This window comes from Astyanax mexicanus, chromosome 2 (genome assembly GCF_023375975.1).
Source record: "Astyanax mexicanus isolate ESR-SI-001 chromosome 2, AstMex3_surface, whole genome shotgun sequence".
In the NCBI taxonomy this organism is placed as follows: domain Eukaryota; kingdom Metazoa; phylum Chordata; class Actinopteri; order Characiformes; family Acestrorhamphidae; genus Astyanax; species Astyanax mexicanus.
In genome coordinates, this window is record NC_064409.1 from 71268016 (window position 1) to 71281913 (window position 13898).

The 13898-nt window shown below is 38.3% G+C and overlaps 1 protein-coding gene across 4 annotated transcripts in view; it reads right to left on the reverse strand.

Moving 5' to 3' along the window:
• Positions 1-4548: 4548 nt before the first annotated feature.
• ppp3cb (protein phosphatase 3, catalytic subunit, beta isozyme) overlaps positions 4549-13898 on the reverse strand; it is an 86407-nt gene continuing 77057 nt past the window's right edge. For 3 of the 4 annotated variants that reach the window (XM_049474886.1, XM_022672009.2, XM_022672010.2), the window contains 3 exons: positions 13607-13704; positions 13030-13077; positions 4549-6835 (listed from right to left, as the gene is read on the reverse strand). In XM_049474886.1, the coding sequence (XP_049330843.1) occupies positions 6657-6835; positions 13030-13077; positions 13607-13704 (325 nt within the window). In that variant the 3' untranslated portion in view covers positions 4549-6656. The remainder of the gene's footprint in view (positions 6836-13029; positions 13078-13606; positions 13705-13898) is intronic. The other variant, XM_022672011.2, reaches the window with a different exon arrangement.

Consider the following 13898-nt stretch of genomic DNA (forward strand, 5'->3'; position numbering starts at 1 on the left):
TACATTCAACGAAATCATATTTCACTATTGAAATAATTTAATATTGAAGCTGTGATTGGCTGGGCAGTATCCAGCATGTGCTGAAAGTGAGCGTTGTGATTGGCTCAGTTCATCAGTAGTCAACATCCTATATAAAAGGGATCAGCTGTCCCATTTCCCCAATTACAGCTCCTTCCCTCCATTCCTCCTCTCCTTGATTCCTCCACCTTCTTCCGGGGTAGGAGAGGAGAAGTAGAAAAGAAGGAGGAGGGAAGGAGGAGTTGCAAAAGTTTCTGGACGCAGTCAGTGTGAGAGCTGTACTACAAAACTGAACACCCCTGCTCCTTATACACACCTGAGACCTAGTAACACTAACGAGTCACATGACATTTTGGAGGGAAAATGACAAGCAGTGCTCAGTTTGGACATTTAGGGGTGTAGTAGTCTCTTAGTAGTGTACTCTGTACACTTTTGTTGCTGGTGGTTTAGACATTAATGGCTGTATATTGAGTTATTTTAAGGGGAGGGGTCCATTTACACTTTTATTAAAGCTGCACACAGACTACTTTTTACTGTTGCAAAGTGTCTTTTTGTCAGTGTTGTCTCAGAAAAAGATATACTTAAATATTTATAGAAATTTGAGGTGCGCACACTCTTTTGTAATACACTGTATATTGTGTTTTCTGCATACTAAGTGAGATTATGCACCCAAGATTTTCATATGTACCTATACTAATGTGAAGTGACGATAAATCTATAAGCATATCGTCATAATGTATTACAAGAAGGGGTACTTTAGCGGACGCTCAATTAATTTTTTTTTTATACAAGAAGAGCAGCTAATAGGGAACTTTGCACTTGAACTTACCACTCTCTATGGCACTTTAGCAATGCTTTTTTAACCATGGAAGCACGAGATGGGGCAGTTGCCCCCCCTGCGCACCCTTCTGGGTGTATCAGTGCACTGAGGTCATCAAACCCTTGACTACTGTGTTCTTAAAAGTGTATGTGAAGCTTTATTAGTACCACCAAAATCCCACCAATCAACATCTCTTCTCATCTTCTCAAAGCAGGGAACTTCCCATATACTGTATGACCTTTTACAATTCACAGAAAAGCTAACTTATAAAAACTCATTTGCTGACAAGACTTTTATAGACAGGAAAAAACCCATAAGACCAATATAAAATGCTTTTTTCTTCTTCAGCAGTGACTCAAAGCAACAGGACCTAATGAGAAAAAACAATCATCATCTTTCTACCAACAGCAAAACCAAAACCACCCCACCCAACCCCCACCATAATGGTTACAAAACATCGCTATTCCCTCTAGAGGGGCAAAAACAAAACACAGAGCCCTATTGGCTGTATTTCTCTTGGGATAAAAATACTAAGTTCCCTTTAGGGTGCCCTTCCAAGTGAGAAAAACATGATGCAGTGCCCATGCAACGCACACAGTGGAGTAGACTATCAAAAAATGTGTAAAATGTAAAAGAAATGCAAGTAGTTTCCTTTCTGTTGGTGGAGAAAATATTCAAAAACATTATACAGTAGTTCTAGTGTGTCTAGACTGTATAATAATGTAACATTAATCTTAATCAAGGATAAAGACTGTTTTTTTATACATAGGTTTTTTATAAAGGACCCTGTGTCATGTCATGTACTAGGTAACCTTTTCAGGTCAGGTCAGGTAAAAGTGGTTCAAACCCAAACCCAGGGTGAACAACTAAAACACAATCCCACTTCAATATGTGAACCAAAATCTGTAGACAAATGTATCCGAATTGTGGCAATGTGTCTTAGTCTGAAAAGCCAGGATAAAATTCACAAAAAAATGATTAAAGACCACTAAAAAACGATGTGTTCCTTTGATTTACCAAATTGAAAACCTCTGGAATATAATCAAGAGAAAGACAGATGACCACAAGCCATCAAATCAAACTGAACTGCTTGATTTTGCACCAGGAGTGGCATAAAGTTATCCAAAAGCAGTGTGTAAGACTGGTGGAGGAGAACATGCCAAGATGCATGAAAACGGTGATTAAAAACCAGGGTTATTCCACCAAATATTGTTTTCGATTCTTAAACTCTTAAAACTTTATGAATATGAACTTGTTTTCTTTGCATTATTTAAGGTCTGAAAGCTCTTCATCTTTTTGTTATTTCAGCCATTTCTCATTTTCTGTAAATAAATGCTCTAAATGGCATATATTTTTATTTGAAATTTGGGAGAAATATTGTCCATTTTAATGTAGTGGTTCATCAAAGAAAAATATAGAAATCTTAAAAATGTAAGCAAATGTAACCATGACCGAATAATGCGCACTTTTTACAGTAAGCTGGTAATAAGCCACTGAAACCTGATAGCTCCTGTAATTCTGATGAAACTGAAACTTTAATGAAGGCGTGTCAGTTATAGACTCAAAGTGAAAACTGTTTAGACGAATGACCGATATGGCCTCAGATCACCTCCTGTAGTGATTTTTTTAAGTGAATTTGATTGTTTTAAACGTAGAGCCTAGGGTGAGTTTATATTTGCATTTTTATATGGTTTGGCTTCATCCAGAAATAATCCTGATACTCAAAATGCATGAAGTTACCAGGTTTATTTAGGATCTATGGAGTCACTTCATTTTCCTCAGGTCTGTTTATAAGGCCTCTGAGATCAGATAAACAGATCTTCAGGCACTTGTTGTTGTCACATCTTAGCCTGTATCTGTCATGTTTTTCTTTTTTTTTTGTCCTTCCTGCCCCTGATTGGCTAACAGAATGAGGCAGGGAGACGGACAAGAGGTAGAAAAGGTTTCAAATAAAGACATTTTTACACTAATAACTAATAAAAAGTCTTTGCAATGTCATATGTTACTTTACATCATTTGTAATGCCATGCTAAGTGCATTTCAGCCACTGACCTAGTCTTATAGTCTCTGGAAAATGCAAAATCCACCGGAGATCCTATGCAAACCCAAACTTACACACAGAGGTGGGTAGTCCAGGTCCAGAAAGTAAAAATCCACCCGGAGCAGCAGACCTGGCCAGGCAGTTGGAACAAAACCCCGGGATGGATTTTTACTTTTAGCTAGTGTACACAGAACTGCCTGTGGGCGATATTAAGCCAGGGTGGGCGAGGCCATGAATACTAATTCACGGGTTGACGTAGACACGGTGCTTTTCCTGATCGACTCGTTTTTCAGAACATTTTTTTTAACTAGATACTGCAGACAAGGGGTATTGAGGAAATGTTTCATATGCAGAATGCACATACAACTCAGAGAGACCTACTGTATTTTACAAAGAACAAGAAAAAGTGGATTTTATCGTTAGAACAGCTTTAAAGTTTCTGGTTTGTTTTCTTTAGTTTGTTTCTTTATCGTGCTTATTTTGCTTCTTTGTTTGTTAGTCTTCGATAGCCATTGTTTGTTTTATAGTCTTTGTTTTTTAGTCTTAGTATTGTTTGTAAAAAAAAATGTCAAAAAATAAAACCGGACTGGGATTTGCATTCTCCCTTTAAATTGTTACAGTTGTGTTTGTTCAAGATGTTTTTTTGGCAGCTCCTGAAATCAGGCGGTCAGATCCTCAGGGACGTGTGTGTTCTCTTTCTGAAGAAGTGTTTAAAGTTGGGTTTAATGAAAGACAGGCTGTCTGAATGTTTGTGTGGGAGTAGTAAATACCGAAAAATCACTTTGTGTTCCCTGTAGTTCTGTGGTTTTGGCTTTTTTTATCTGTTACTCAGATTTTAGGTGCTTCAAATTGCTCAATTCCTCTAAGACAGCCTAGCCTGAGGGATTATACATCTGTGTTAGCTTTACAAACACTGTGCTTTAACTACTCACCCCTATATTCACTGTTCTTCCTCTTCTTCTGTAAATATCAGTGCACTACTTTTAGAATATAATCATGAAGTTATTTTATTTTAGTAATTCAATTTAGAAAGTGAAACTTATTTTAATGTTGATCACCATCACTGACCATCAGTAAATGTTACATTTCATTTGTGAATCAAGAGAACAGAGTCTGGAGGAAGAGTGGAGAGACACACAGTCCAAACTGCTCGAGGTCTAGTGTGAAGTTTCTACAATCAGTGACGGTTTTGAGAGTCATGTCATCTGCAGTGTTGATCCACTGTGTTTTATCAAGTCCAAAGTCAGAGCAGCTTCTACCAGAGCACAAGCTTTATGGAGATTTCCTTTTCCAGCAGGACGTGGCACACTGCCCACACTGGTAAAACTACCAATTGGTTTTACATAATATACTAATTTTCTGAGATACTGACTTTTGTATTTTCATTGGCTGTAAGCCATAATCATCAACAATAAAATAAACGCTACTCCGTGTGTAATTGATTTTTATAATATATAACTTTTACTTTTTGAATTTAATTGCTGAAACTTTAACTTAATTCTCACTCTGACGTAAGTCAGTAAGTTAACTTGCATGTAAATTTTAAGAGCCATTATAGTTTTTTTTCTTTTTTAAATTTAAGACTTTTAAGACTTAAGTATTTGCAGATACCCTGAGAAAAACACTAAATCATCTGGACACTTTCACACAAATGACGAAAGAAATGGCAAAAGGTTCATGCATATTTTATTCAAGAGTAAAAAAAGAGATTTGTCCCATGGGGCATGCTTACACTGTCTGTAGGTCAGGAATTCATATTAATGCCAAAACTCAGTTTCCGAGAAAAAATTACGAGAGATAGAATCACAAATAACTCATGAAACGCTTCAGTTTTTCATTTAAAGTAAACCACGATGAGCGACCAAACGAGGATCGGGTAGAGTGGAAGAAACCAGCAGAAAGCTCATAATAAATAAGAAGAATATTGTTATTGAGAATAATGACGATGGGAATATACTTCTCCTTAAAAATGTGAGGACACGGTAAGCCGCGCCTGTATTTGCTTTACATTTTTGAGTTACCCATGCAGTCATGCTTTATCAGCCCTGGATGGCTTTTCAAACAAGTATATGATCATTCACACAATTGAACGACTTCTGTACATCAACAGAGAGGAAAGAAACAAAAAATCGGAACCATATTAATCGTAATCAGAATAAAATCACACGTTTTCCGAACCTTACAGGAGCTTAATTGAAATGTACAGCAACAGTAAATAAATTAAACAAACAGTGAAACAAACTAAGGAATAAATAAATAGTTCAAGAAACAAATAAATAATACGAAAAATCAAATCAAATCAAAACAAACGATGATCATCTGTTAAAAATATTTGCGGCTTACAGTACGTATGTACAAAAACGAGACAGATCCCCTCAGACGTTCTCGCGAGGAGCTGGATGGTTGGGTGGTCAGTCAGTCAGTCTTTTGCAGAGCTGGACGGGACGGGACCTGCGGTACATTTCCATACGGGGGAACTTCTCCACCATGTGAAAAAAAGAAGTAAATGAACAAAAATTCCCACAATTTACTGAAATTTCCAAGACTTTTGGCCGTACAAGAAACAGACTCTCTTTTTTCCGACCCGTTGACTTTTTCCAGGTGCTGTTTCTCACAGGGTGTTAATAGTCCAATGGGCAGTATGGAGAGTCCTAAAGCGAAGAGGCCGCAGCACAGAAGTCCCAGCGAGACGAAACAGCAGACAGCAGAGTACATCGCAGTAGAGCGGACGACTGGACATGGGCTTAGGGGGGCTTTTTTACTTTATAACCAGAGAAAGGGACAAAGGGAGGGACGAGGGTGGGGGGGGGTCTCAAAGACTGCATTGCGAATACATCTGAAAAGTCTCTTTTTTCCAAACGTCCCCGTATTAAGTGAAGAGTACTTGATACTAATCTGTTAAATACTAGTAGCAAAACATGGTAGAAGAGCTAGAGATTGTGAAAGTAAATGCTTATAAGTTACAGTATATTTATATATACACACACACATTCTAATATACACTCACACACATACACACACACTGTCTCTCACACTCATATGATAACCACACTCCTCTGACAGTGAATGAACAGAGCACACAGGCTTTTTATACGGATTCAGCATGAACCGCGGCAGCAGGCAGAAAAAAGAAAGAGGAATTGTCCTTTAGTGATAAAACCTACTTCCTTACCAAGTAATTACACAACTCACCCACCCACACAATCACTGACACACACACACACACACACACATTCTGACACACACACACAAACAGCCCTATTCATCGGAGAGAAAAGCACACCGTTATCAGTTTGTGGTTAATATGTCATTACACAATCCACACACACTCTCTCTCTCTCTCTCTCTCTCTCTCCTTTCTCGCTCTGTCTTTCTCAAGCTCTCTCTCCCATAAAAATGCACACTTACACACACACACACACACACACACACACACACACACACACACACACACACACATACACAAACACACAAGAAAAGACCCTCTTCTGAAGCTCACAGGCCTAAGACATGCTCCTTCTTCTAGCTGTAAATTTGCATTGTGAGATGTGTGTGAAAGAGGCTCTCTGGTGGGCTTTCAGGACCACCCTGTGCACCACAGCCGTCCAACTGTCTGTCCACTGCAGAGAGAAAGAGAGAAGGAGCGGCAGTGCAGATGGAGGGAGAGAGGGAACAGAGGGAAAGGGGTGGTTTAGAGGGGTATAGAGAGAGGGAGAGTGGAAATGAAGACAGATAGGAGGAAGAGGACGAGGAAGAGGAGGAGGAAGAGTAGAGGAGTCACTGGATATTGCTGTTGTCGTCTGTGCCGTTGGACTCGGCCATGTTCATGCGGCCCATAGACAGACCCACGCTGTTGACCACGTCCCGGCGAGGAGGCATCCGCTCATTAATCCGGTCCAGACCCTTCGCCTCCTCAAAACTACTGATCTTGTGCTGCGGGGAGAAACCACGGATAGCTACAGAGACAGAGAGAGAGAGAAAGAGAGAGAGAGAGAGAGAGAGAGAAAGATAGAGAGAGAGAAAGATAGAGAGAGAGACAGAGAGAGAGAGAAGAGAAGAGACAATGGGGGATAACAAAAAGAAAGTTGAGAGAGAGAGAAAGTGAAGAAAAGAGAGAGAGACAGAGAGAAAGAGAGAGAACAAGAAGGGAAGACAGAGAAAGAGGAAGAGAGTTTGGGGAGAGAACAAAAAGAAAGTCGAGAGAGAGAATGTGAAGGAAAGAAAAAGAGACAGAGACAGAGAGAGAGAGACAGATGGAGAGAAATAAAGAGAGAGGCACAGAGAGAGAGAGAGAGAGAGAGAGAGAGAGAGGAAGACAGAAAGAGAGAGAGAGAGGAAAAAGTAGGACGAAAGAGATGAAGAAAAAAAAGAAAACAAAAATAGAAAAGACAGGAGATAAAAGATGAAAGATAAAATGAAAAAAGGGGTCAAAGAGAAAAAGGACAGAATAAAACAGAAAGAGAAAGTGACAGAAATAATAAAAGAAAAGTAAGATAGAGATACAGAATATGAGACAGAGAGAAAGCAAAAAAGACAAAGAGAAAGACAAAAAGAGGGGACAACAATTTGAATGAAAAATAAAACAAATGAAGAGACAGGAAGGAGAATGAAATAATACAGAGAAGTAAAAAAGAGAATGAAGTAAAAGAAAAATAGGAAAGAAAGAGGGTAAAAGAAGACATGTAAAGAAATAAAGAGAGAGAATGTAGAAAAAGAGAGAGTGCAATGAGAGAATAAGGGCACAAACAGGTGGTAAAGAGATAAGATGAGAGAATAAAATGAAAAAGAAAAGAAAAGACAGAGGAGGAAGAGAGAAAGTGCAGAGAGAATAAAACAGAGAAAGAAAGAAAGAAACAAAGTTAGGATATAAAACACTGATTCTGAATAAACACAGTCTCTTTTTGTAAAAACTGACTGAGCTTACTCAGTCTCCTGCAACCAGAATGCTTTAATAAGCATTTAATAACACACACACACACACACACACACACACACACACACACACACACACACACACACACATTCAGAATTACAGATCCAAATATATATACCTATCCTTGTTTAAAAATCTGCTCTGAATTACAACACTGAAGAGTTTACATTAAAGAAGCTCAGTAAATTTGAGCTCCTGATCTGATCTGGTTTAACTCAGTTCAGTATCCCACACTTCACTTCACCGAGGAGTGGAGGGAGGAGCTTACTGCTCAGTGACTGATGCAAACACTTTACATACGTTTAATAAAAATAGATCTATTATGATATGGATGTAGTAATGCAGCGAACTCTCCCCCACACTGTTAAATTAACTCTTGAGTTGTTTAAAGTGATAGTTTGGCAAAAATCCTCTGTACACAGTTTTCCTCCTCACCTCTAATGTAGTTCAGAGTAGAAAGTGTGCTTCTTCAGGTTTGACCTATAGCTATGAGACTAATGCTTTATGTCCTACTGTCTGTGGACATGCCTTCTAATGAATGCATTCAGCAACTACAGGTTCCAGTAGAATAGGACTCTGTGAAGTAGATGAACATTAACTTATTGGCACCTCACCTGGGCTGAGAAGTATTTTTAACACCCTTGATTTTGGAAGAACTAAGAATAAGTCGGTATCCCAGCACTTTAGTAGAAGTACTAAAACACTGTAGACTCCAAAAGGATATTGAGTAAAAACATTCAGTCAGACTGAAAAAAGTGCTCTGGGAAACAAATAAGAGACCTTTTTGGTTTTATCAAATTGAAAACCTCTGGAATATAATCAAGAGGAAGATGGATGATCACAAACCATCAAACCAAGTGGAACTGATTGATTTTTTGCACCAGGAGTGACATAAATGTATCCAAAAGCAGTGTCTAAGACTGGTGGAGGAGAACATGCCAAGATGCATGAAAACTGTGATTAAAAAACGTTATTCCACCAAATATTAAACCTAAAACTTTATAAATATGAACTTCTTTGCATTATTTGAGGTCTGAAAGCTCTGCATCTTTTCTGTTATTTCAGCCATTTCTCATTTTCTGCAAATAAATGCTCTAAATGACAATATTTTTATTTGGAATTTGGTTGAAATTGTGTCTGTAGTTTATAGAATAAAACAACAATGCTCACTTTACTCAAACATATACCTATAAATAGCAAAATCAGAGAAACTGATTCAGAAACTGAAGTGGTCTTTTTTCAGAGCTGTAAATATGATTTAATGATAAATATTTCAATCCTGCTGGGCACTGTGTTAAACACTGCTTGCTTATTCCCACTACTACGGAGATTTACCATCATTAAGCGGAATATGCTGGAATACATGACAACCTAAAAAATGATGATTATGATCCTAAATCCAGCTGAATGACGTGTTACTGACCGCTGCGCTATAGATGCTAAAACAGGGCCCTAAGACTTTTTTGTCCATAAGCCTCGAAGCTACAGAGCAAACCTACAGAACCAAAATCCAGACACCATATGCGTTGAGGTAAATCCTCAGTAAGAGTAAGAGTTTTCGCAGATCTATCACTTTAACATAGCTTGTCAGTGTTAGAAAACAGCAAGCTATGCAGAAACACATTAAAGTTCTGTTTAAAGGCACAGGAATTCAGATTTCTCCTGGATTTTTAATGTTTGAATGATTATAAGGTGTTTATGAACCAGCTGCCAATATACTAAACTGAGCATCAGCATCAAACTCCACACTTTACTCATAAGACATTTCCAAATAAGTAGTGGAAAATCTAGGAGAAATCCTCAACAGTGAACCCTTAAATCTGAGTTAATTTTTTACTGTGTGGGAACCAAAGAGCTTCATCTGGTCTAGACTGTGAGAAACATGGTAATGCTACAATAACAGGAGGAAATAAGAGAGAAAAAAGGCAGTAACTGGACATGAAATAAGGAACCGATATAAATGATACCAAAAGAACATCAAAGAATAAAACCGCAACCAAAAATCTCTGTCCATAGTCACGACAGAGTAAAACAGCTGCACACCGACAGATAAACCCATTCACACTCATATCTTCTGCTCATTCACACGCTCATTCTGTTATATAAAATCCACACAATACACTCTCACACACTCTCACACACACCGCATGAGGTAAACTCGTGACAGCCGAGCCCATCTATAGAGGAAGCTACTGACTCACACACCTCCATGGTTTTCTAACCCACATTTACAAATTCTCACAGCAAATTTATACCACAAATAATATGCTTTATTCGAAGGCTGTCTACATAGCGACTTAATAACACTTCCATTTTAAATGCACTATGCATTTAAAAAAAAAAAAATTCTAGTACGCCAGTAATTAGATACTCAGAAGTCAATTTTTATTTTTTGTAAAAGTAACCTTCTCATGCTCATCATCACCTGAGTACTAATTCAACACATCTGTTATAAATTAACTTGGTTTTCTATCTATATCCATTTGATTTGGATCGATTGCCAACTTTTTTAAAGCATACCATGCATTGTCCTTTCATTTCATCTATGCCTGTATATTCTGTCCTGGTTTCACTTTCAGATTTGACCGTTTTACGTTTGATGGTTTTAGACTCTCACCTGCTTTTCACTACTTCTTTGTCTTGTCCATGTGGTATGACTCTTGTACTACATTTATGAACTGTCCTTTCATTCAAGTCAATTAAACATGTATTTGTTTGGTTCATCTCCACATCCTGACATTAATGTGAATATTCTAGTGCTGTGAATAAGTTCAATAAGTTAATTCAGTTTTAGCATGATTTGTGCTCTACTGGCTTCATAATAGTATGTAATTTATAATAGCTGTAATAATAAATAGCTGTGTAATTTGATGATATATGTTTAGCTCTCATATCAGTTACAAAAATCATTGGTCTGCTATTTAGTCTTTCTTTATTCAGTGAAGAAAGTTCTTTAATCTTTGTTAAATGAACAAAATCCAAATAAAATATTAGTCAATGTCAAAATCTTGAAGAAAAATGTGTAAGTGGGTTTTAAGGAAAAATCTACTTAAGAACATGTTACCATAGTTCTTGGCCCCTAAAAATCTTATTAAAATTACTATTATTAAATTATTATGAGCCACTTCTGTGTTTCAGGGTTTTTAGGGAAAGGGGTCTTCCCTTTTTAGCAGCAAATTCCTCCTTTCCCTCATCAAATTCACACTTGAATCATCAAAGGTTCACGTGAACTCAAAAAAAACATCCTATAAAATGCTGAATTTCTCAGAAATGTGATGAGTTTGCATGTGTGCATTTTGCATTTTCTGGCGTGATCTGTTTTTCAAGCACTCCAGCGTTGCTTTATAATCGTGCTATTCATTGCTTAAGCAGTACGTGTGTTATAAAGACCCTAAGAGAGAAGCCTTCGAATATAGTATTACCCAAGTAACTCACACAAACCCGACACGTTTTATTAGAAAAGAACTCCTCACCACAAACACTGTTACCATGGATGTTTCCATTAGAAAATAATTCCTCACCACAAATAAAACAATTTTTGAGAATTTTACCAAATTAGAATCTGGATTTTAGAAGTTGTGAGTTTGATCATGTCTGGTTTGGTCTATTCTGATGGAAACATGGCAGAGATGATGTGAAAGGCGGCTCTCCGGGGGCTGCATTCACAACACAGTATGAGCACCCCCGATCCAGAGAGGTCACATGATCCCCATAGGTCACCTTCTCAAAGGGGACCAATCACAGACGTAGCAATTGTAAGGCAGGGCAGGGCTGGTTTTGCTCATTTACCTTTAGACAGGACTGATATTGACCTGAACATGCTCCGCCTCCAAATTCATACTTTAGTAGTTACCGATTATAGATTGAACAGGCTTTATTGAACAATGGTTAAAGCAAAAATTATCTAAATGAATTTATACTGACATGGTTTAACATTATGTGAACCGATTATGCAGAGATGGACTTGGGAAGAGTTGTAGGCCATTTTTCTGTTTGCATGGACAGTTCTAGCCAGACACAGCAGGTCATGATCATTACCACCTACTGTGCTGTCCACTGTGGGTAGTAATGCTTTTTTATTAAGTATTATTGACTTTTTTTTTAATTATACTACTATAGGTGATAAAAACGCCATGATAATAAAAAAATAAGCATACACTTGAAATTAGAAATAGTTTTTAGTCAGGCTAAAGACCATTCTCTAAAGCTTGTCCAACTTAACTAACAGCAGCTACAAAAGCAGTTATTTGTGGGCGGAGCATGGGGAGGTCAATTCTGGGACATTTTTCTTTTTTTTCTTCAAAGCAAGGGATATATAACCCTTTTATCATTATGTCCCAGATTCATGCTAACTGCTAAGTTATTGTGATGCATATGTATGCATGTCTGTGTGTTTGTATATATGCAATGTATATATACAGTGGCAAAAGTTTCAAAAGTTTGGGCACCTGTGAATAGTTACTGGAAATGGTTAAGTGAGTCAAAGATCTCCCACGACTAAAAGTGTTTTAAAAGAATAATTGAACAACTCTGATTGGCTGATACCAATACAGAGCCAATCAATTCTTCCATCTCTAGTACTGACCATACAAAGCGGACATTTTTTTTTGTTTAGGCCATTTTTACAATTTATTTTATCAGTAGTACATACCATTGGAAAACTTTGAAGTCTTGTGAAGATGGCCAGAGCTGTTTTAGTTAGCAGCACATGGCGGATCTTAACAAAATAACTGGTCAGGTGGTTTTAATGTTATGGCTAGTTGGACTTTGGAATTTCAACAGTGGCCAAACTTTTGCACTTTTGTGTTTTCATGTTCTTTAATTTTACTAGGCATCTTCCACTCACTTATTCACTATTCACAATAATGAACTTTTGCATGCCACTGTATGTATATGTGTATATGATGCAAGTGAATGAAATAGAGCAGAGCGCAGTCAGGCTTCAGCGCGAGCACTTATTACACTTAATAGAGCTAAAGCTCCAAAGATATATGTGTGTGCATGTGTTTTCAAGTGTGTAATAGATGCAATGGTCTGTCTAGTCTATGATAATGACACTGAAAGTGGTAACATCACATGACGCAGCCCCCCGACCGTATCATAGCGACCACGAGCTGAGTTAGCTAGCCGAGATCAGCTAGCTAGCTAGCTAGCAGAGTTCAGCGGTGGCTATGCAACCTCTGAGCAGCACAGAGAGAGAGGCCGGCTGGTGATTACCTTCTCCGTCCTCAACTGACTCGATGGCTTCTATGGCCTCGATGGTAGCTGAGAAGGCACAGACAGACAGACATACGGAGAGACAGACAGACAGACGGAGAGACAGAGAGAGGAAGGGTGGAGGGAGCGTTATTGTGGCAGCCATGCACGCAGCACGACCCCCCAACCAGTCCGCCGCCAAGGCCGGGCAGGTAGCAGTTAGCGATAGCGGCACCGCTGAGGCGGTTAGTAGTGGTCTGTACTTGTGTGTGTGTGTGTGTATCTGTGTGTGTAGGCTGGTGGGTTTGTGTGTCTGATGAATCAGGACTGTGAAAACAGGTGTACGAGTGTGGCAGAAGTGTTGATAGAAAGATAAAAAGAGATAATAAGAGATAGCGGATGACACAAAGGTAAGAAAGAACTAAGAAATTTAAAGGAAAGGAAAACTACAATAAGAGAAACAGAGAAAAGGGCAAATCGTGAAAAGTCCAAAAAGAGAAGGTGAACAAAAAAGGGAAGGCCTTTCTGACAAAGTGAGAAAAAAAGAGTGAGAGTGGTGTTACATCTGAAACAGGCTGTTGAGGTTTCTGGTGCTTACCGCTCTGTAAGGTCTGCTTTCCTCCAGACAGAACTCCGCTGGGCAGCATGCCAGTCGGGGTCAGGCCCTTTAGGGTCAGCACGTTCTCACTCTCCTCACTGTAAAACAATAAAAATAAAAACAATAAATTAAACAGAACTGACACTCAATGGGCATTTAATCAGAAACAGTCCCTTTATAGGACAAATAAGCATAATGTTGTAATTTCCAGTTGTAATTACCGTTATTCCTTTAAAATGCTCAAGTATCAAGTAACTGGAGACCCCAGTTACACCTGGTCACATAATGTAAA